Here is a 22,313-nt window from a genome sequence, read left to right as displayed (position 1 = left end):
TGGAGTCATCTAGGGCAAGGTACACGGCATGATCATTGCGGAAATTTGTATAACTTTCCCGCTGTTGTATGCTGGGCAAGTTGCTGCTGAGATACCAAACGTGCCACCTGACGTTCGCCCCTAGGATCAACCACACATTGCCTGCCGCTGTGTAATCTTCTGTCAGATGTCTGTCCATGGATCAACCAGTCTTGCCACACTCTTTATATCGTGGTTCGGGAACAGCCAACAAGTAAACTGTTTCAGAAATACTGGCACCACATCTCCAGGCACTAGTTTCAGTCTGCCCGCCGTCAGAATCACTCAAGTCACCACGTCTACACATTAATGCCAAATGTTGCCTTCTGCTACACAGAAGAGGAGAAGTCAGCACATTATCTGAGAGCAGATCAAGATGCGCCAATCACACGGTACCGCGTTACTGATCACAAGATGTCACGTACCAGCTGTTCCTAATGCAGTGATCCTTCAGTCTATATCATAATAGAAGGTACAGTAAGAGTTATATAGAGTAATTGGGATACAGGTATGACATTGGTTGAGGACTTACGTGGAATAATAGGAGAATTACAGGTAGTATTCAGAGGGCTTTTATGGAGTATGTGGTAGTATAGGAAGAGCAATAGGAAGTATTGTAGAGGTTAAATGGAGTAATTCACGGATGAGTCCTGGCAGAAGCACTATAAGTACATGTGTATATAATAAGTTAGTCTATAGGTGTAGACTGGCTATTGACTGGATGAGCAGTCTTCTATATCGGTCAGGTGGGTTTAAATATATAAGGCCTTGTCCTGCCATGCACACAATGCAAGTATCCCATTTTGTGGGTGGATTATCGAGGTTTGCACAAGGGCTCGTTTGCATCAGCAGTTTTGATTTCCGTTTTGCATTTCTGACAGAAGAGCTGCAAAACGGAAAGCAAAAATGGTTCCTTAAGTCCCGCTGATTTCCGTGGGATTCTCTGACCTTCCATTATGCTCAGTTCAATTCCGTTGTGTCTGATTTCTGTTTTGTGTTGCTTTTTACATTTTTTTTTTTTTTTTTAGGAAAGAGTATTATTTCCATTTTTTTTTAAAAACGGATCCTTTTTTTACATCGTAGTCAGATTCATTAAAAATTGATATAAATGGAAGCAAAGTGATAGAAACTGTCTTTTTTTTTTTACGGATCTGTCTACTGGATTCGTAAAAAAAATAAATGGAAACTATGGTTTCTATTTCAGTTCCATTTTGCTATCCATTTTTATTAATTTTTTTTTTAAAGAAGGATCCATTCAAAACAGAAATCAAAACGGTGATGTGAATGAGCATCTAGGTTAACCCAATAAATGCCAGCTTTTCTGTGTTCAGAAGACAAGTCTAGCTGGAGTCCTGTACAATGCATGGCTTTAGAAGTCTGAATCTCACATACGGAGTCAATACTCAGTATCTTACTTTCCGCCACCTAGCTGAAGCTATGTCCACAGTCTCTAGATGCCCCTACCGGGGATGGGGTATGCAATGTTGGCTTCCTACTGCATGCTTCTGTTAGTGCCCACTAAGAGCCAGAAGATGTGCATGTGCCCACTCAACACACAATATGGTGCTCCGATCACACAAAAGAGAAGGATCATTCGATCAGCCTGCGACCGACCTAGTATGGTGCCATCCAAGGGTTCTCTGGGTAGAAAGTGTCATACTATGAATAAAGCATCACCGCTGATCAGGGCATATAGCAGGTGTCATGATGTTACTAGATATCACCTGGGCCAGTATATCCCCACATGAAAATACAAATAGTAAGATGTGACTCCACTTTCTGCGCATATACAGTAGTTACATTATCTCTTCCACTCCAGTCCCATCCGCAGCTGCATTTACTACACTGCTGACTGCTATGACTCTCAGTTCAGTTGTATCCTCTTATGGGCCCTATTTTGATACATTGTATTCTATGAGATGGAAGTAACATAATGTACCACAGCAGAACATGCTCTGTGGGTACTGAAGCAGAAGGAGTAAGCTCAGAGCTCAGTAGGAACTAGCAGAATTGAGAATGCAGCTCTGGATGTGACAGGCGTACAAGACATGATGTTGCTCAGGATCAGTTACTAATGTGCCTTAGATGACTACACTATGGCATGATCGATCATTAGGACACCTTCACATAGTGTGACTTCTGCTGGATGCTGGCATAGTGTACAGTCGGTTGGAATAGTTGAAGGCACCATCTTATTCCAAGGGTTGCGTTGGATAGTGGATGGAAAGGCTTCTGCTTGTGCTCTGAGCTCTGCTCTGTCCACGCTTCTACACCATTTGCTTTCCACATTTCTGCATGTACAGAATATTTTACTCTTGTGTCTTACCATGTATGTCTTGTCTTCCTCCCTTATTGTTCCCTGGACTTCTTCTCATCTCAGTCCAGCCACGGCAAGAAGAGCACAGTAAGGACCATATCTCTGGGGAAAGGGTCTGGATGTAAAAAGGGTTTATTATCTGCAAGAAAGTGATATGTGGAAGATCAGCAGTGTAGGATATCTGGGAGGAAAGATTATAGTGTCTGTAAGGGCCAGCAGTGTAGCATATGTGGTAGAAAGAAGGGTAGTGTCTGTGGAAGGGCCAGCAGTGTAAGATATGGAGAAGGAAATTTAATGTCTGGAAGTGTCAACAGTGTAGGATATGTAGCAGCAAAGAGGTTATTGCATGTGGAAGGGTCAGCAATGCAGGATATGGGAAAGGAAATTGGGTCTGTGAAAGGTTCAGCAGTGTAGGATATGGGACAAGAAGGATGATAGTTTCTGGAAGTATCAACCGTGCAGGACATGGGGCAGCAAAGAAGATATTTTATGTGAAAGGGTCAGCAAAGTAGGATATGAGGAAGGACAAGTAGGATATGAGGAAGGACAAGTAAGTTATGGGGAAGGACAAAGGGTGGTGTGTGGAATGGCCAGCAATATAGAATATAGGGAGGGAAATTGAGCATGTGTCTTAGCAGTCTAAGATATGGGGAAGTATGGATAGTAGTGGCATGTGGAAAGGTCAGCAATGTCCGATATGTAGAAGGAAGAAGTGTAGTGTCTGTGGAAGGGTCAGCAGTGTAGGAAATGGGGCAGAAATTAGGGTAGTATTTGTGGAAAGGTCAGCAAGGTAAAATATGGGTAAGGAAGAAGGTTAGTGGCTTGTGGAAGGGTCAGTAGTGTAGGAAATGGGGATTGAAGTAGGGTAGTGTCTGGAGGGTCAACAGTGTAGGATAAAGGAAAGGAAGAAGAGTAATGTCTGTGGAAAGGTCAACAGTGTATGATATGTAGCATAAAGGAATGTAGTGTCTGTGGATGGGTCAGCAGTGTAGAATGTGAGGAATGAAAGAGTATAGTGCCTTTAGAAGGATCAGCACTGTCTGATATGTAGAAGGTAGAAGGGTAGTGTCTGTGGATAGATCAGCAGCATAGGAAAATGTATTGTAAGGAGGGCAGTGTCTGTGGAAGAGTCAGCACTGTAGAATATGGGGAAGAAGGAACAGTACAGTCTGTGGAATCATCAGCATTGTAAGATATGGGGATGGAAGGATGGTAGTTCTGTGGATGGGTCAGCACTGTAGAAAATAGGGGGATGGAAGGAGAGTGTTTGTGGAAGCATGAACAGTGTAGGATATAGGGTGAGCAGGAAGAATGTGGAAGAGTCAGCAGTATAAGATATTGAAGGGAAGGAAGGTGTATAGTGTCTGTTGAAGGGTCAACAGTGTAGGCTATGGCGAATGAAGGAATATAGTGTCAATAGAAGGGTGAGCAGTCTAGGATATAGGCAGGGAAAGAAAATAGTGTTTGGGTGTAATATAGGAGGAGTAAAGTAGGGTAACATCTGTGGAAGGGTCAGTAATGTAGCATATAGGGGAGACAAGGAGAATAGTATCTGTTGAAAGGTCAGCAGTGTAGGATATGTGGTATGAAGGAGGGTAAGGTCTGTGGAAGGGTCAGCAGTGCCGAATATGTTGAAGAATTCTAGTGATATGACTGTTTTTTGTCTGGCAATCATATGTGACAATTGCATGGGTGGAAGATATACTGTGACTTTGTACTTCTGCCAGTTTCAGAGCGTACATTATCCACTTTTCTAACGACAGGAGCCGATTTAGAAGCTTCTATCTTCCCAAATAAAACATCTTTAAGCTGTTCATAGGAGCTCAGAGTGTCGTGCTTGGCCGAACCACATAAAGTACCATGGCCAAGCTCAACCGAATGCATCGTGGAGTTGGTCACTAATCTGTGTGTCATAATCCTGGGATTTTTCTTACCCGTCGTTGTATCAAGGAGGGTAACTTGAACACCTCTAACATTTTTACAAAGCCTAGAAGAGTAATTCCTAGCCGTCAGATTCGGAGTTTGAGTCTCCCATCGCCAGGGATGGGTCTCTGAGCAGAGTTTTCATGTACGGCCATTGTAGCAGCGTGGACAGATAACCACGCACATAGCGCAATGTCTGGGGCTGCCGGTCTCATAAGAAGAGAAATCACTCCGCAGGGAAGTTAAATATGTGTGCAAGTTAGATTCCACAGACTGAGCCGTATTCGGAGCAGGTACTCACTGTACGCTGGGATCTGGCCAAACTGATTCAAGGTGACTGTTATATATTTGGTTGACATTCAGATCACATCCTGCTTATGTAGGGGGGTTGTTTCGGCGATGCGCTCATTCTAAATACATGTTTATGCCATGTCTGTTTCGTATTTCCTTTTAGGCTCATTTCCGTACGCTAACCTTACTGCGGTTCTGCTCCGTGCCGCACCAGAACACCTTCATTTAATTTATTTCTCTTTTTTGTATTCTGTGGGCCCTGTAATTTGCCCAACCTTTGTGCATTTGATCATAGGAAGCCAATACGTCCTCACTGATGTATTAATATACATAATGTGGTTTCCAGAATGAGCTGAAGGATATTCCTCTCTATGGTCTCAGTGCCAACTGACACATATCCTGACATGCTTTATCTTCAATGCTGTTTTATCATCCTTCGAGTGCTATATTTGAGTGCAATAGAGCCATCTGTATGTGTGCCGTATATTCAGGCCTTGGCTGTCCAGTGATGACAGAACTCATCTTGCTGCTGCCGTCGCCCTATATCCGAGCCTTTCTGTATGGCTGAGCTCATCGGGACACTCTTCTCTCGCTATTGCATCTGTCAGCAGGAATCTGACGTCTGTCTCTGAGCCCAGCATGAGAGGCTGAGCCCCAGGGAATCTGGACAGGCCCAGAATAGCTGTGACTAGCAGAGCGCTGAAACGCACACGTTCTGCAGCAGTTGGGTGTTTTCTCCTCCTGTAATTGGCGTGTACTATGAGCCTGGGGTGGTGTGTCGTTGAGGAACAGTACTTTCCCTCATCATTTATCCATATTTATAGTGGCAGCCCAACCGGACTACTTGGCACTTCCTTATTCTGCTTTCTCTTCCCACAGGTCAATGTCTCTATTAGGTCTGGGGCAGGGCGAATCCTGTCCGGGTGGCCCATGCAGTGTTTAGCAGCTGTTATCAGGGACGACGGAAACATGAGTGGTGGAGCAGAACAAGCAGACATCCTACCGGTCAGCTACGTGGTGAAAGACCGCTGGAAAGTGGTGAGGGATCTGCATGGACTGTTGAACTTGCATAAGTTTGCAGGAACTTTGTCCCAATACCTTGGTAGAGAAAACAAAGTGATGACAAAGTTGTACATTGTGTACCGTATGCTGGTGTAGAAGATGGGAAAGATCTGTGGTTTGCCAGGGTGATGGCAACATGATGTTGTAGACACCACGAAGAGGACAATGTCTGGTGTGTTAATGTAAACTTCATGGGAAGTACAATGGCTGATGTTTGGTGCATTTGGTGTAGAAACCATGGTGGGATTAAAAGGGGTTTAGTGTAGATATCATAGTGAGAATGACTGGTGATTGATGGGTTGGTATACACACCATGGAGAGAGTGTTTGGTGCGTTGGTGTAGACACCATGGTGAGGACTAGTGATGAGCGAGCACCAAAATGCTCGGTTGCTCGTTACTCGAGTCGAGCTTTTCGTAATGCTCGAGAGCTCAGTTTGAGTAACGAACCCCATTGAAGTCAATGGGAGACTCGAGCATTTTTCAAGGTGCCCCATACTCGGCATAGGGGGAATTCTCTCTCTCCTCTGAAATTTACCCGAGCACCTTGTGGTGCTCGCTTGAGTGACCAGTACTATCGAGCATCAAGCTCGGACAAGCATGCTCTCTCATCTCTAGTGAGGACTCTATCTACAACCCCAATTCCAAAGAAGTTGGGACGCTGTGTAAAATGTAAAGAAAAAAAAGAATGCAGTGATTTGGAAATCTCACGTAACCATATTTTATTCACAGTAAACCATAGAACACGTATCAGATGGTGAAATTTTGAAAAAATGCAACACATCTCACAAAAGTTGGTACAGGGTTATCAAAAGGCTGGAAAAATAAATGGTACTAATGAAAAACAGCTGGACTGTCAATTTTTTATTAAGTCATATAAAAAGAGCATGTTAGAGAGGCAGGGTCTCTCAGAAGCAAAGATGGTCAGAGGTTCACCGATCTGTGAAAAACTGTGTCTAAAAATTGTGGAACAATTTCAGAAAAATGTTCCTCAATGTAAAATTGTGAAGATTTAGAATATCCGACCATCGACAATACATATTATCATCGAAAGATTCCCGGAATCTGGAAAAATTTATGTCACAAGGGACAAGGCAGATGAGCAATATTAGATGCTCGAGATCTAAGGGCCTTCAGGCGTTACTGCATTAAAATAGGTATGATTCCCCCGGATACATCTCTAAAAAGGGTCTGTTACACTTCTGTGCCTTGACAGCTAGACAGATTATCCCCAGATTGTGGCGCCCCATGACTGCTCCCTCTAGAATGACATGGGTGGGAACCCTGAACACCCTCATGAGAGCTGATGAAGAAAACTCTTTCTCCGGGTTCTGTGCCATTTGGCAGCCGTGGGTACAGATTCAAACCTCACAGAGATGTCGAAGGTGGATTAGTCAGGGAGCGTATAATGATTATAGTCCAATTTAGATGAAGAAGAGTTAGATATGTCTAGATACTCTCCACTCCTCCTTATTTGCTTTGGGGGAAAGGGGGGCTTCCCTCTTCCCTTTTCCTGTCTGTTCTATATACCCAGGGTTGTTTAGGGGTAGTTGATTTTTTAGGGGGCCCATAAGGCCTCTCTTCTCCATATAGGGAACCCAGTACTATGAGTAAAGCATTATAGTTGGGGGCCCTGTTACAAGTTTTGCATCGGGGCCCGGGAGCTTCAAGTTACGCCTCTGGGCTCAGGAATACTTTCAAAATTCATTGTCTGTGACACAGTTGGCTGTGCAATCCACAAATGCAAGTGAAAACCGTATCCTGCAAAGAAGCAGCCACATATCAACGCAATTCAGAAATGCCAGCGTCTTTTCTGGGCCAAAGCTCCTTTAAAATGGACTGAGACAAAATGGGAAACTAATTCGGAAACCACAAATGCCATGTCCTGCGGACTAAAGAGGAGAGGAACCATCCAGTTTGTTATCAGCACAAAGTTCAAAGTCCTGCGTGTCTGATGGCATGGGGTCGTATTAGTGCCTATGGCATGGGCAGTTTATACATCTTGAAAGGCAATATCAATGCTGATAAGTATATGAAGGTTTTAGAACAACATGCGCTCCCAATCCAGATAACGTCTCAGGAAGGGCTGGCCTATTTCAGCATGACAACGCTAAACCACATACTCCATCCATCAGTCTGGGGGCTTAACTGGCTGGCTGCAGTCCAGATCTTTCACCAATAGAAAACCTTTGGCGCATTATAAAATGAAAAATCTGGCAAAGACGACCCCGGACTGCCGAACACCTAGAATCCTACATCAGAAGAAAATGGGCAACATTCCTCTCCCAAAACAATTGTCCCCTCACTTCCCAGACATTTCCGACTGTTATAAAAAGATGAGGGGATGCCACACAATGGTAGACATGGCCCTGACCCAACTTTTGTGAGATGTGTTGCTGCCATCAATTTCTAAATGTGTTATGTTTAAAAATGTCTCCCTTTCACCTTCTGATATGTGTTCTACTGTGAATGAAATATGGTTATGTGAGATTTCCAGATCATTGCATTCTTTTTTTCCCCCTTACATTTATTAACATTTGATACAGCTTCCCAACTTTTTTGGAATTGTGGGTGTTGTCACCATGGTAAAAATGTTTGGTGTGTTGGTGTAAACCCCCTGGTGAAGACATTTTCTGCGGTTCGGTGTGCTGGTGTAGACCCATGGTGAGGACAATATCTGCTCTTTGGTGTGGACACCATTGTGAGGACAATGTCTGATTATTTGGTGTTGGTGTAGACACCATGGTGAGAATATCTGGTGTGTGTTGTGTTGGGGTAGACACCATGGTGAAAGCAATGTCTGATGTCTGCTGTGTTGGTGTAGACACCCCGGTGGGGAGAATACTTAGCGTTTGGTGTGTTGTTGAATACCAAATAGTGAGAATGCCTGTTGTGTTGGTGTGAAAGTCTGTGTGCTGGTTATTCGTGATGCTGTCTGCTGATTGTCCTGTACTTCTTTCAGCTAAAGAAGATTGGCGGCGGGGGGTTTGGTGAGATCTACGAGGCCATGGATTTGCTGACTCGGGAGAATGTTGCTTTGAAGGTGGAATCGGCACAGCAACCTAAGCAAGTTCTGAAAATGGAGGTGGCCGTCTTAAAGAAGCTTCAAGGTGATCGCAAGAAACATTATCTAATACTCATGATCAACACTCAGCTCCTCGGAATATAATTTATTCCTGTAAATTTTCATGTAAGAAGTGATCCAGGATGACATCTTATGAATGTGAATTATGCTCAATAATTGTTTCAGGTCTTGAGTCTGCCTTTGAATTAAGCATGTACCTTCACAATGCTTTGTAGGGCTCGTGTACATGGCCATATTATGGCTTTGTTTTATAGCAAGTTGTCACAGGGCTTCTATAGCCTTTAATGTACTCCAGTATACAGGTGTGTTTGGTGGTTTTACCCAAAACTGTGTTCCCGCAGGAGATAAACCTCTAGGAGACTCCTACTTATTATACTCTTCTCATTGAAAACACATACACAGTTGGCTGAGCTATAAACCCAATGAGGCTAACAGCTATTGAATGTGTATGGCCATCTTAGAAGTTTGAGTTAAGCAAATCCCAGAAGATTCCTGTCTCCACCAAAATGTAATTACTCTGACTTACAGAGAATCTCATGACAATTGATTCTACAATCGGTCTCAGTCAGGACTAGACAATGATGAAGGTAAGGCTGCCGCCATATGTATATCCTGTGTATCAGTGTTTCTCGGCTCCAGGCTTTTCATGTCATCCAACAAGGCAGGATTTGAGAATATCCCATAGATACAACACTCGTGGACCTGCACTGATGATATCACCAGTGCAGGTCCACGAGTCCAATACTAAGGAAATCCAGAACCTATGGAGAAGCACTGCCGTATTTCATGTATCTTCCTCCTCAGCCTCTCTGTTTGTATCTCTATAGGAAAGGATCATGTGTGCAGATTTATTGGCTGTGGAAGAAACGAGAAGTTTAACTATGTCGTCATGCAACTTCAGGTAAAACGTCTATATCGGCATTGAAATCTGGAACACGTAACATTGTCACGTATGTACAAAGATGAGTGAGCGCTAGTATAGCAGGTGGCAGCAGAAGGAGCAGGAGTGTATAGAGAGGAGAGGATAGAGTTAGTATAGCACCAGGTATAGCAGGTGACAGCACAAGGTTTGAGAGAGTGTTGAGAGAATAAAGTTAGTATAACATAACACATGGCAGGTGGAAGCAAAGAATTAAGGAGGGTATAGAGAGGAGTGAATAGAGTTAGTATGATAGGAAGAATCGGAGGGTTTAGGAGTGTATAGAGTTAGAATGGCACCAGGTATGGCAGGTGGCAGCACAGAATTTAGGAGTATATAGAGAGGAGGGGATAGAGTTAGCATAGCAATTATAGCACCAGGTATAGCATGTTCCAGTCAAAGGTTTCAGACTGTATAGACAGAATAGAGTTAGTATAGCATGTGGTAGCAGAGGTTTTGGGAGTATATAGGGAGGAGAGGATAGAATGAGTATAGAAACATAGCACCAGGTATAGCAGGCGGCAGCACAAGGTTTGAAATTGCATAGAAAGCAGTGCACATAGTTAATTTAGCACCAGGTATAATAGATAGAAGCAAACAATTTGGGAGCATATGCAAAGGATAGGAAAGAGTTAATATAGCACCAGGTATAGCAGGTGACTGCAGAAGGTTTAAGGGTGTATAGAAGAGAGGATATGATAAGTTTAGCAGCAGAGGGTTTGGAAGTATATGGAGAGGGGAGGATAGAATAAGTGTAGCATCAGGTATACTAAATAGCAACTGAAGATTTGGGAATATATAAAGAGGAAAAAATAGAATTAGTATTGGAAGTATAGCGCCAATTTTAGCAGGTGACAGCAGAGGGTTTAGGAGTGTACAGAGAGCAGAGGGTAGAGTTAGTATAGCACTAGGTATAGCAAATAGCAGCTGAGCGAATCAACATCTGATAAACATGGCCACATGTTGTGTCCTCTAGTCTGTACTTGGTCAATTACTGTTTTGTATAGTGCAGAATCTATAGTGTGTCAGGGTGGCTTGGTATGGAGCACCGTGATTATTATGTGATCAGCCTCACTGCAATTTACATGGTCAGTTACCTATCATCTTCATTTGTTCACAGGGCAGAAACTTGGCAGATTTGCGCAGGAGTCAGCCTCGCGGCACCTTCACCATGAGCACCACTCTACGCCTGGGAAAACAGATCTTGGAATCCATAGATTCCATTCACTCTGTGGGCTTCCTGCACCGAGACATCAAACCTGTGAGTTTTGGATACTGAGGGAAAAGGGAATTGTGGAGGTATGTGCGAGAGGGATGATGTGTGAAGGTATCTGCTGGGTATTATAATGTGTGGTGGTATCTACCTGAGAGGGGAATATCTCCCTAAGGAATGATGTGTGGAGGTATTTGCTGGGTGGATGATGTGTTGAGGTATCTGTTGGAGGGATGATGTGTGGAGGTATCTGTTGAGGAAATATGTATTTACTGAAGGAATGAAGTGTAATGATATCTATTAGGGGGGTTGATGTGTGGAGGTATCTGTTGAAGAGTTGATGTGTGGAGCTATCTGCTGGAGAGATGATGTGTGAAGGTATCTGCTGGGGAGATAATGTGTGGAGGTATCTTTTGGGGGATGGTGCGTGGAGATATTTCCTTGGGAGATGATGTGTTGAGGTATCTGCTGGAAAGATGTTGTGTAGAGGTGTCTGCTGGAGAGATGATGTGTGGCGGTATCTGCTGGGGAGATGATGTGTTGAGTTATCTGCTGGAGAAATGTTGTGTGGAGGTATCTGCTGGAGAGATGATGTGTGGCGGTATCTGCTGGGGATATGATGTGTGGAAGTATCTGCTGGAGAGATGTTGTGTGGAGGTATCTGCTGGGGAGATGATGTGTGGAGCTATTTGCTGGGGAGATGATGTGTGGAGGTATCTGCTGGAGAGATGATGTGTGGAGGTATCTGCTGGAGAGATGATGTGTGGAGGTATCTGCTGGAGAGATGATGTGTGGAGGTATCTGCTGGGGAGATGATGTGTGGAGGTATCTGCTGGGGAGATGATGTGTGGAGGTATCTGTTGGAGAGATGATGTGTGGAGGTATCTGCTGGGGAGATGATGTGTGGAGGTATCTGTTGGGGGATGGTGCGTGGAGATATTTCCTGGGGAGATGATGTGTTGAGTTATCTGCTTTAGAAATGTGTGGAGGTATCTGCTGGAGAGATGTTGTGTGGAGGTATCTGCTGGGGAGATGATGTGTGGAGCTATTTGCTGGGGAGATGATGTGTTGAGTTATCTGCTTTAGAAATGTTGTGTGGAGGTATCTGCTGGAGAGATGATGTGTGGCGGTATCTGCTGGGGATATGATGTGTGGAGGTATCTGCTGGAGAGATGTTGTGTGGAGGTATCTGCTGGGGAGATGATGTGTGGAGCTATTTGCTGGGGAGATGATGTGTGGAGGTATCTGCTGGAGAGATGATGTGTGGAGGTATCTGCTGGAGAGATGATGTGTGGAGGTATCTGCTGGGGAGATGATGTGTGGAGGTATCTGCTAGGGAGATGATGTGTGGAAGTATCTGCTGGAGAGATGATGTGTGGAGGTATCTGCTGGGGAGATGATGTGTGGAGGTATCTGCTGGAGAGATGATGTGTGGAGGTATCTGTTGAAGACATAATGTATGGAAGTATCTGCTGGGGGGATGATGTGTGGAGGTATCTATTGGAGGCATAATGTGTAGAGGTATCCGCTGGAGGAATGATGTATTCACTGAAGGAATGAGGTGTGACGATATCTATTTGGGGGACGATATGTGGAGGTATCTGTTGGGGGATGGTGCGTGGAGATATTTCCTGGGGAGATAATGTGTGGAGGTATCTGCTGGGGAGATGATGTGTGGAGGTATCTGCTGGGGAGATGATGTGTGGTGGTATCTGCTGGGGAGATGATGTGTGGAGGTATCTGCTGGGGAGATGATGTGTGGAGGTATCTGCTGGGGAGATGATGTGTGGAGGTATCTGCTGGGGAGATGATGTGTGGAGGTATCTGCTGGGGAGATGATGTGTGGAGGTATCTGCTGGGGAGATGATGTGTGGAGGTATCTGCTGGAGAGATGATGTGTGGAGGTATCTGCTGGGGAGATGATGTGTGGAGGAATCTCACATGCTCGCCTCCAGGACCTCTCCAGAGCAGCAATACCCCCAAACATCCAGGCAATCCCGACGCACGAAACTTCAGATGCTCCTTAAAGACGCACCTCTTCATAGAAGCATACCAAAGCCTCTGATCCAGTCCCTCATCCCCACAATATTCCTTCTATAGCTTGCCACTTTTGACTATCATGTACACTTCTTGCCCTGCACCTCGTGCACTGCCCCCCCCCCGTTTGTGTCCTAAAAACTGTATATCGCATGTTACGATCATATTGCTGTGTTCCCCCTTGCTCCACCTCCTGCCCCTGTACCTTCTGTATAACCCTCACTCCCTTTGTTTCCAAATAATTGAATACCACTTGTAACTTTTGTAATTTCTGTAATTTTCATATTTTTTGTGTTCCCGATATGCCTCGAAAGCGCTGCGGAATGCGTTGGAACTATATAAATAAAGATTATTATTATATCTGCTGGGGGGATGATATGTGGAGATATTTGTTGAGGGGATGATGTGTTAAGGTGTCAGATGGGGGGATGATGTGTGGAGATATATGCTGGTGAAATGATGTGTGGAGGTATATGCTGGGGAGATGATGTGTGGAGGTATATGCTGGGGAGATGGTGTGTGGAGGTAGATGCTGGGGAGATGATGTGTGGACGTAGATGCTGGGGAGATGATGTGTTGAGATATCTGTTGAGAGGATGATGTGCTAAGGTATCAGCTGGGGGGATGAAGTGTTAAGGTATCTGTTGTGGGGATGAAGTGTTAAGGTATCAGCTGGGGAGATGATGTGTGGAGGTATCAGCTGGGGGGATGATGTATGGAGGTATCAGCTGGGGAGATGATGTGTGGAGGTATCTGTTGTGGGGATGAAGTATTAAGGTATCTGCTGGGGAGATGATGTGTGGAGGTATATGCTAGAAGATAATGTGTGGAGAAATCTAATTGGGAATATTATATGACATATTCATGTCTCCCACATTTTGACATAATTAAGGCATTGGCTTTGATTGCTTGTCATTACATGCTCTACCCCAATTCCTTCCCTCAGCCCGGGGTGAGACGCCCTACACTCATGTGCCTGTAGGTTATTTCTGCTTTGTTAGGCCTGAGGTTTGTGTTTGTATCGGCATTTGTGTGCGGAACCTAAATGTTACCCGTCTGCTCCACAGTCTAACTTTGCCATGGGACGACTCCCCTCCACGTACAGGAAATGCTACATGTTGGACTTTGGTTTGGCACGGCAATACACCAACACCAACGGGGAGGTCCGGCCGGTGAGTGGAGAAGGGGGGTGGCACTGACGGGTGTGAGCAGAGTCATTGGACACCCCCTGTTCAGCGTGGTGAGATGGGGGCGAGGGGGCGGAGGGCGTTTTCTCCAGGGGGCATTTTACTGTTCATTTTACGTTGATGAATTGTTTTGTTTCCATTATTTTATCCTTTCTGTTTTTCAGTTTATTTTTCAAGCTGTTGCGCCGCAATTTAGTTTTGACGACTGGGATGCGCAGTGTGAGTGTTCATCATCCATTCACTCGTTTTGGTTTCAGAGATTTTACATTTGTGCTTGGATTGACTGATGGGGATCTGAGAGATGTTAATGAGAGAACGTTCTCACTAAATCATGACCCCGGCGGATAAAAGTCCTGGAGGGGCAGCTGCCATCACAGCTCTTCCTGGTCATTCAGGAGTTTGGGAAAGCTGAGTGACTGCCCCTAAGGGAGTTATATCTGCTGCCATCAATTGCGCCTAAGTAGACGGACCGCACCCCAAACCTCTTTCCGTATTGTTCAGTTTCTGTTCATTTTCTGATTATTTATGATTTTTCATCATTTGTGTCTATCTTTTAATTTTATGTACATTGAGGGGCATCGGCTACAACGTAATGTGTGTACAGAAGTGGTGGCGGGGCAGATATGGGGTGCAGCCTGGGTATATCATCACTACATAGGATGCTGTTAGAACCACAGCGCAATGCTGGTCAGTAGCCACTAAATCCCGAGCAGGATCTGTACCTGATATTCATCATTACCCAATATATTTGCATATTACCCAGAGGAGCATGGATGGCCTTATAAGCCGCCTCACTCACTTACCTTCTAAGTGCTCTCCTTAAGAAGAAAATATAGCGTTCATGACCCAAGTGGATCTGTATGCTGAGCACTGTAGTCCATCAGTACAGGACATATCATATCAGGGGCCGCAGTCATCACTGCTACCCCTCATGTCCATGACTTGTACTAGAACCTACAGTATTAATATCTGGGTGAAAGAAAAAACTTTGAGAGGGTGTGTACACTTCAGCAACCACTGTCATTAGTTATGGCTCCAATACTTCTAAAAACAAGCAACATTGCAGATAGTCTTGGCGAAAATCTCCCGTTTTGTGTCTTCAGCTCCTTTACAGAGCTATGTGTCACCATGGTTCAATAAATACTCTGCATAGACTGATCTCTCAGCCATATGTCACTCTCTCTGTCTCCACGGTAGAAGAGGAGGCAGATAGAAGAGAGCAAAGCATGACTGCAGGATCAATATATAGGGTATGTCTGGAACCATGGATCATTGTTTACGACTTGTTTAAAAAATTGTACATTGATTTGAAGGAATGCTGCCAATTCAATAGGTGGCGCTACAGAGGTATTGTTCCATCTTTCTTATTTGCATATTACACAGAGGAGCTTGCATGGCCTTATAAGTCTCCTCACTCACCTCTCAGGTGTCTTCTCACACCCCTTCTGGGTGCTCTCCTTCGGGAGAGATGATGACCCATTTACCTCCTAGGTGTCTCCACACACTTTTTGGGTGCTCTCCTTAAGGAGACACGACACCCCTCTTGGTTTCCTATTCCCAATCATTGTTTTAAAGACTTGTTAAAGAGTCGTACATTGATTTGAAGGATTGCTGCCATCCAATAGGTGGCGCTGCAGAGGTATTGTTCCATCTTCCTTATTTGGAACCATGGAGACACATAACTCTGCAAAGGAAGTCTATACACAAAACGGGTGAGACTTTCATAAAGGCTTTGCAAGTTCTACGGAGGTGGGGGAACCAGTACAGGTCTCCTATCCACAGCTATTTAGCCATTGTCAGAGGTGGGGGGGTCACATTGATATTTTCTTTCTAGATTGCAGGGATCTACATGAAGAAGGAGGGCATATTTTGAACTTTGCAGTGACTACAATGTCATAGAGGGGAACATTGTTGGGTCTTGTTGGGGATTACACCTATAGATATAGGTCACACCTCCATACTTCATGGACAGTGAGGGCTCATTGTTAGCTGGCCTGTAGACAGGTACCATCTACCTTCACCAACCTGCACCCATCACTTCTGTGTCTCCTCCGCCCACAGCCTCGAAATGTAGCTGGATTCCGAGGGACCGTCCGCTATGCGTCTGTCAATGCACACAAGAACAGGGTAAGTGAGACCCTCTGCCATTGGGTTCGGGGGCATTCTGCTAGAGAGTTTCATTAGGAGATCACCTGATTTTCTTGGTCTTCCAGGAAATGGGGCGACACGACGACCTGTGGTCATTATTCTACATGCTGGTGGAGTTTGCTGTTGGCCAGCTGCCCTGGAGGAAGATCAAGGATAAGGTAAGGTCCGGACCTATAGGTTATAGCCTGCAGGTGGCGCTCCTGTTCTGTGCACTAACCACACTGCTATGTCTTGTCTCCAGGAGCAAGTGGGGATGATCAAGGAGAAGTATGATCACCGGATGCTGCTGAAGCATATGCCATCTGAGTTCCACCTCTTCCTGGAGCACATCTCCACTCTGGACTACTTTACCAAGCCGGACTACCAGGTAACACCCTGTCTTCACCTGATATGATGGCAGGTGCAACACAGGGCCTGACATGGAAATTTAGAGACCGCTCTTCGTGCAAATCCAGAATATTCCATGGGGGTCACTGGTGTGAAGTCTCTTATATTCAGCTGTTTCTGGCAGCCACTATTACAGTATTCCTCAGGTTGTCACGCATGCGACCATTTCCGTCACTTCAGTGGGAATTGCTGGAGATGGCAGAGTCCAAGCAATCAGAAATCTCCAGCGGTCCCATTGAAGTGAATGGGACCACAGAAGATTGGCAAGTGCTGGAAGTTGTCTATCTTCAGCAGTTTCCATTGAATCAGTGAAGCAGTGACCACTGTCAAAATTTAGGAACACACCTGGGAGATATGACTGGATCGATGGAGGACCCAACTGATTAGCAAGTTATAACCTATACTGTGAATAGGGGGATAACTTGCTGAGATGGTAAGTCTGTGCAGAAGGAGACTGTAAATCAGCTAGGACTTCCTATGAACTCAGCAGCACATGTAAATCTAACACATCTAGATGGAAAGCTACCAGTGGCGTACACCAAAAGTAGCCAGCAATATTGAATATATCTGTAGGAGGCCACACACAAGAGACCTCAATATCTTAAATATCCGTGCCTTTCCTCCCATGTGGCACATGTAGAAGCTACTCCTTGGTTGGGCATCATGTACATGCCAGTGCCTGGAGGATGGGCACAGCCGGTCTCTCTGACTGTGTGACCGCAGTGTCTTCTCCTTCTTGCAGATGATTATGACCGTGTTTGAGAACAGCATGAAGGAACGTGGAATTACAGAGAATGAGGCCTTTGACTGGGAGAAAGGAGGGACGGACATTTTATTGTCCACCAGCACATCTACGCCTCCGCAGCAGAATACCCGACAGACGGCGGCAATGTTTGGGTGAGAGAAGCAATGTGGACCGACGTGAAGTGTTCTATTATCCCGAACTTTCTGCCACCAATCAGTCAGAGGCACCTCTAATGTATATTAACCCTTTAATCTCCTTTCAGGGTAGTTAATGTGACACCGGTGCCAGGGGACTTACTCCGTGAGAACACTGAAGATGTTCTACAGGGCGAGCACCTCAGTGACCAGGAGAATGCACCCCCTGTCCTTCCCGGCCGGCCAGCAGACATCACTGGGCAGGTCCCCAATGTTGGCTTTAATGACACTGAGGTCTGGGAGGAGACAGACGTGAATCGGAACAAGCTGAGGATTAGTATCAGCAAGGTATGGGGTTGACATGGGAGGAGAGCTTGGTGTTGTGATGGTACTGTAGAACCCTTCATTATGTGACCAGTCTTGTCGCAATATACATTATAATAGTCCTACTTGTGGTGTTTCCCTAGACACAATGCCTGATGGAAGATGAGCACAGTCGGCATGGTTGTCCCAGTTCTCCAGTCCGCGCTCCTCCAGAGTCCCCTACCACACAGGCTCGCTCCCTACGTTATAGACGTGTCAACAGCCCTGAATCTGAGCGGCTTTCCACAGCTGACAGAGCTGATCTCCAAGAGAGGAGGTGAGATCCCGATGCCAGTGGACTCAGACGGCCTGCAAGCAAATGCCTTACAATTTCCTGTATACTACATGATGTCTTTGAGGCCTTTCTTCTCATAGTCGTCTTCAGGGGCATAACTATAGGGGATGCAGAGGATGCGGTTGCACCCGGGTCCACGAGCCTCAGGGGGCCAATAAGGCTTCTCTTTTCCATATAAGGAGCCCAGATCTATGTTTAAAGCATTATACTTGGGGGCCCTGTTACAGATTTTGCATTGGGGCCAAGAAGCTTCAAGTTACGCCTCTGGTGGTCTTCATACATAAGGCTAAGGCCACCCCATTGACATGCAATCCATGAAAGTCCTCCACACTACTCCAGTGATACTGATGTATGTTTTCTCTCCTCCAGGTCCCGCATGGACCTACCAGCATCTCCTTCACGCCAAGTGTGCTCTTCACAGCCAGCTCAGATGTTGTCTATTGATACGGGTCAGGTTGACCGCCAAGCCAGTGGCCGTATGGAAGTTTCAGCGTCTGTAGAGCACGAAGCCCTGAGCAATGCCTTCCGCTCTGTACCACTTGCAGAGGAGGAGGACTTTGACAGCAAGGAATGGGTTATCATTGACAAAGAGACTGAGCTGAAGGACTTCCACCCAGGGGCCGAGCCAACAACCTCAGGCACAACAGATGAGGAGCCCGAGGAACTTCGACCCTTGGATGATGGGGAGGAGAGACGGAAGTCTGGGGGGGTGGATGCTGCGGTCAGGCCAAAAGTGCACGAATTAAGGCCCAGGACCATGCAGACTGTAGCTGAGGAAGAAACATCATCTCGAAATGAGGGCTTAGAAAACCGGGCAGAACCCCCACCTGCTAGTCCATCCCACTCCCATTCAACATCAGCAGCACGGCAGCGAAGGAGGGAGTCTGATCCCACTGGACCTCAGAGACAGGTAAGAGATGACATAAGACACAACAGACTGACCACAGCATTCTGCTGCGAGACATGAAGACCTGCGTGTGGGATGGGCAGGTGATAGCATTACTAACCAGACATAAACATAATGTGAAGGTCAAGTATCACGACAAGCAAAGAGAACATGCCGTCCTTCTGTATATAACCTGTAAAGAGTTTGTGAATATTGTGAGCCTAGAGGCAGAGAGGAGGTGAGAGGTAGTAGAAGTAGTAATAAGGGGATATAACGAGGCGTCTCATAGAGTTATAGAAGGAAATTTGTTTGTTACATTTTGTGGTGGGTAATACTGCAGTTGTGACATTGTATGGTGGGTTAGGTTGTAGTTGTAGCGCTGTGTAGTGGGTTACATTGTAGTTGTAATGTTGTGTGGCAGGTTACATTGTAGTCTTAACTCTTGCGTGGGGAGTTACATTTAGTTGGACACTGTGTGGGGAGTTACATTGTATTGGAACACTGTATAGGGAGTTACATTGTAGCTGTGACTTTGTGCGGGGTGTTACATTGCAGTCATGACTTTGTGTGAGAAGTTACATTGTAGCTGTGACGTTGTGTGAGGAGTTACATTATAGCTGTGAGGTTGTGTGAGAAGTTACATTGTAGTTGAGAAACTTGGTAGCGAATTACATTGTAGTTGAGACACTGTGGGGGGAGTTACATTGTAGTTGAGACACTGTGTGGGGAGTTGCATTGTAGTTGTGGCTGTGTGGGGTGTTACATTGCAGTCATGACTTTGTGTGAGAAGTTACATTGTAGCTGTGACGCTGTATAGGGAGTTACTTTGTCGTTGTGTGGGAAGTTACATTTTAGTTGTGATGTGTGGGGAGTTACATTGTAGCTGTGACGTTGTATAGGGAGTTACTTTGTCGTTGTGTGGGGAGTTACATTGTAGCTGTGACGTTGTATAGGGAGTTACTTTGTCGTTGTGTGGGGAGTTACATTGTAGTTGAGATACTGTGTGGGAAATTACATTGTAGTTATGACGTTTTGTGGGGAGTTACGTTATAGCTGTGAGGTTGTGTGGGGAGTTACATTGTAGTTGAGACTGTGTGGAGAGTTACATTGACTTTGTGCAGGGTGTTACATTTTAGTTGTGATGTGTGGGGAGTTACATTGTAGTCATGACTTTGTGTGGGGAGTTACATTGTAGCTGTGACGTTGTATTAATTATATAACGTAATATGAAATACTTTGTAGTTGTGATGTGCGGCGAGTTATATCATTGCCAATGTGTGCGATGGGCTATTGTAGCATTGAGATTGTATGTGATAAATTGTAGTTACACTGTATGGTAGGTTACACTGTAGTCTTAATATCGAGCGATGGGTCACATTGTAGTTGTGACGTTGTGTGGTGGTATACACCGTATTGATAACATTATGTGATGGGTTACACTGTAGTTGTGACGTATTCTAGTGGTATACCTTAAGTTAGGCTACATTCACACTGATGGTAGATCCAATCCCCGTCCATCATTATTCACCAGGAACAGGCGTAAGAACAAGTAGAATGGAATATCTTCACCCTAAATATTTCCTAACGAATTGTTTGCCTTCTCCTCTGTACTGGTGAATAATGACATTGTGAGTGCAGCGTACCCCGCAAAATATGAGAACCTCATTAGACAGATCTTCTATATGGACGCTCAGTAAAGGTCTTGGTATGGCTACCAGCTGTAGTATGTCCGGCTATGGCCTCCTTAGACATCCCATATAGCTCAGCATGTGCGCAGTGATGTGTAGTCCAACAGATCACAGTTTTGTGCTCGTCCGACTGTAACACAATGCGATCCTCTGTATAATGTTCTGCACCGGCTCCACCACATACTGTAGCGTGCTCCTCCACTCCATCCAGAGTAGGTCCCGGGGACTTGTCACCTGTAACACATTTGCAGTTGGGTAACCCGCTTCTGTTCCGTGTGGACGGCGCGTCAGGGAGACCACGTACCATGGATGAGTAACACTAACGTCACCGTGCTCACGTCATTCCTGCCTCACGTCATCCGATAATCTGTAAACCGCTTTGTTTTGACTGTAAAATTTGACTTCAGCACAAACTGCTCCTCAGATCTCACCCAGCATCATTGGGGAAGGGGCAGGTGGTGCAGGCCCAAGATACAGGGTGATCCCCGAAGATGCCCACAGCATGCACTAACGCAACACGTAGCTAGAAGCAGGAAGAAAGTCTCTTCATTGCCTGACTCCTTTCCCTCCGCTCTTCTTGATGTTTTTCAGCTGGAGGAGGACAGGCTCTCCCAGCACCCCCTGCCGAGGTACAGCCCCCTTCGTAGACTGGCATCTTCCGTCTTCTCATCCTCTACACTGGAGACAGAGCATTACCCACATCCTACAGGCACCTTCATCCAGCGCAGCCGCTCCGCAGAGAGCAGTCCCGTACGTCTGCCTCATCGTCGACACCCGCCACTGCCTGCCGGTAACCACAGACTGGTGCCCTCCGTTCTCCGTATCTCTCGCTCTCAGCTTCAGCAGGTGTGGGCACGCTTCACTCACAAAACATAGCTGTGCAGGGATGTCCATGGGAGGCACGAAGGGCCAGAAATAATGCAATACAATCACGTGAAGGCCGTGCCCATCATCGAGCTTCCCACCTCATCCGTCTGTCTGGAGACTTCGTCCTGACTTCCTTTAAGAACTTCTCATCTTCTAGGAGTGGTAATCTTGGCTCCATCCGGCTACTTCAGTACAGTATCCGCCCAAAACGGCGTATGCTCTTCCTTTATAAACCAGCACTGGAGCTGTTCAATGGAGGCATTCGCGTCTTCTGCCAATTGGATTGAAAGAGGACCATGTCTCCGCACTCAGTCCCAGGCCTCACTCCAAAAAAAAAAACTTTCCTGTAGCCAGACTCTCTCTGTTACCATCTCCACCTCGGCCTCCTCAGCAGCGGAGATGCAGAAGGACTCGTGAAACGTTAGCACCTCCACTGCTCCATCTCGGCCCCCCAGCAGCTGAGATGCAGAAGGACTCTTGATACGTTGCTGCTTCCACCCCGGACATTGTGATAGACTTGGACTATAACGGACTATGTGGAACTTGATGCACAGTCTTCTTTCAGTTATTGGTCTCTGGGAGACCATTTGCACTGCAGAAGGAAGATGTAACTGGGCACAGGAAACTGCATGCCTCACTTTGCACGCCTGCGCCACCTGCCCGCCCCCCATACTTACCCTGCTGTGCCTAACTGTGCCCCCCCGCAATGCATTATAAGCCCCTTACACAAAGGGCTCTTTATCAGAGGTG

At 45.8% G+C, this 22,313-nt stretch overlaps 2 protein-coding genes across 2 annotated transcripts in view; one reads left to right on the top strand and one right to left on the bottom strand.

The window, feature by feature from the left end:
• The window catches only part of DNPH1 (2'-deoxynucleoside 5'-phosphate N-hydrolase 1), a 66,515-nt gene extending 64,145 nt beyond the window's left edge, over positions 1-2,370 (bottom strand). The window contains exon 1 of the mRNA XM_066595430.1: positions 2,345-2,370. Coding sequence (XP_066451527.1) covers positions 2,345-2,347 — 3 coding nt within the window. The 5' untranslated portion in view covers positions 2,348-2,370. The remainder of the gene's footprint in view (positions 1-2,344) is intronic.
• Positions 1-22,313, top strand: part of TTBK1 (tau tubulin kinase 1) — a 60,881-nt gene that overhangs the window by 18,548 nt on the left and 20,020 nt on the right. Inside the window, exons 2-13 of the mRNA XM_066595429.1 lie at positions 5,429-5,587; positions 8,572-8,719; positions 9,522-9,595; positions 10,734-10,874; positions 13,931-14,035; positions 16,112-16,177; positions 16,264-16,356; positions 16,440-16,565; positions 17,328-17,482; positions 17,593-17,812; positions 17,932-18,104; positions 18,492-19,032. Coding sequence (XP_066451526.1) covers positions 5,480-5,587; positions 8,572-8,719; positions 9,522-9,595; positions 10,734-10,874; positions 13,931-14,035; positions 16,112-16,177; positions 16,264-16,356; positions 16,440-16,565; positions 17,328-17,482; positions 17,593-17,812; positions 17,932-18,104; positions 18,492-19,032 — 1,950 coding nt within the window. The 5' untranslated portion in view covers positions 5,429-5,479. The remainder of the gene's footprint in view (positions 1-5,428; positions 5,588-8,571; positions 8,720-9,521; positions 9,596-10,733; positions 10,875-13,930; positions 14,036-16,111; positions 16,178-16,263; positions 16,357-16,439; positions 16,566-17,327; positions 17,483-17,592; positions 17,813-17,931; positions 18,105-18,491; positions 19,033-22,313) is intronic.

Source organism: Eleutherodactylus coqui, chromosome 3, assembly GCF_035609145.1.
Source record: "Eleutherodactylus coqui strain aEleCoq1 chromosome 3, aEleCoq1.hap1, whole genome shotgun sequence".
Taxonomy (NCBI): Eukaryota; Metazoa; Chordata; class Amphibia; order Anura; family Eleutherodactylidae; genus Eleutherodactylus; species Eleutherodactylus coqui.
The sequence above is the reverse complement of the archived record's forward strand: the minus strand, read 5'-3'. Positions and strand labels throughout refer to the sequence as shown.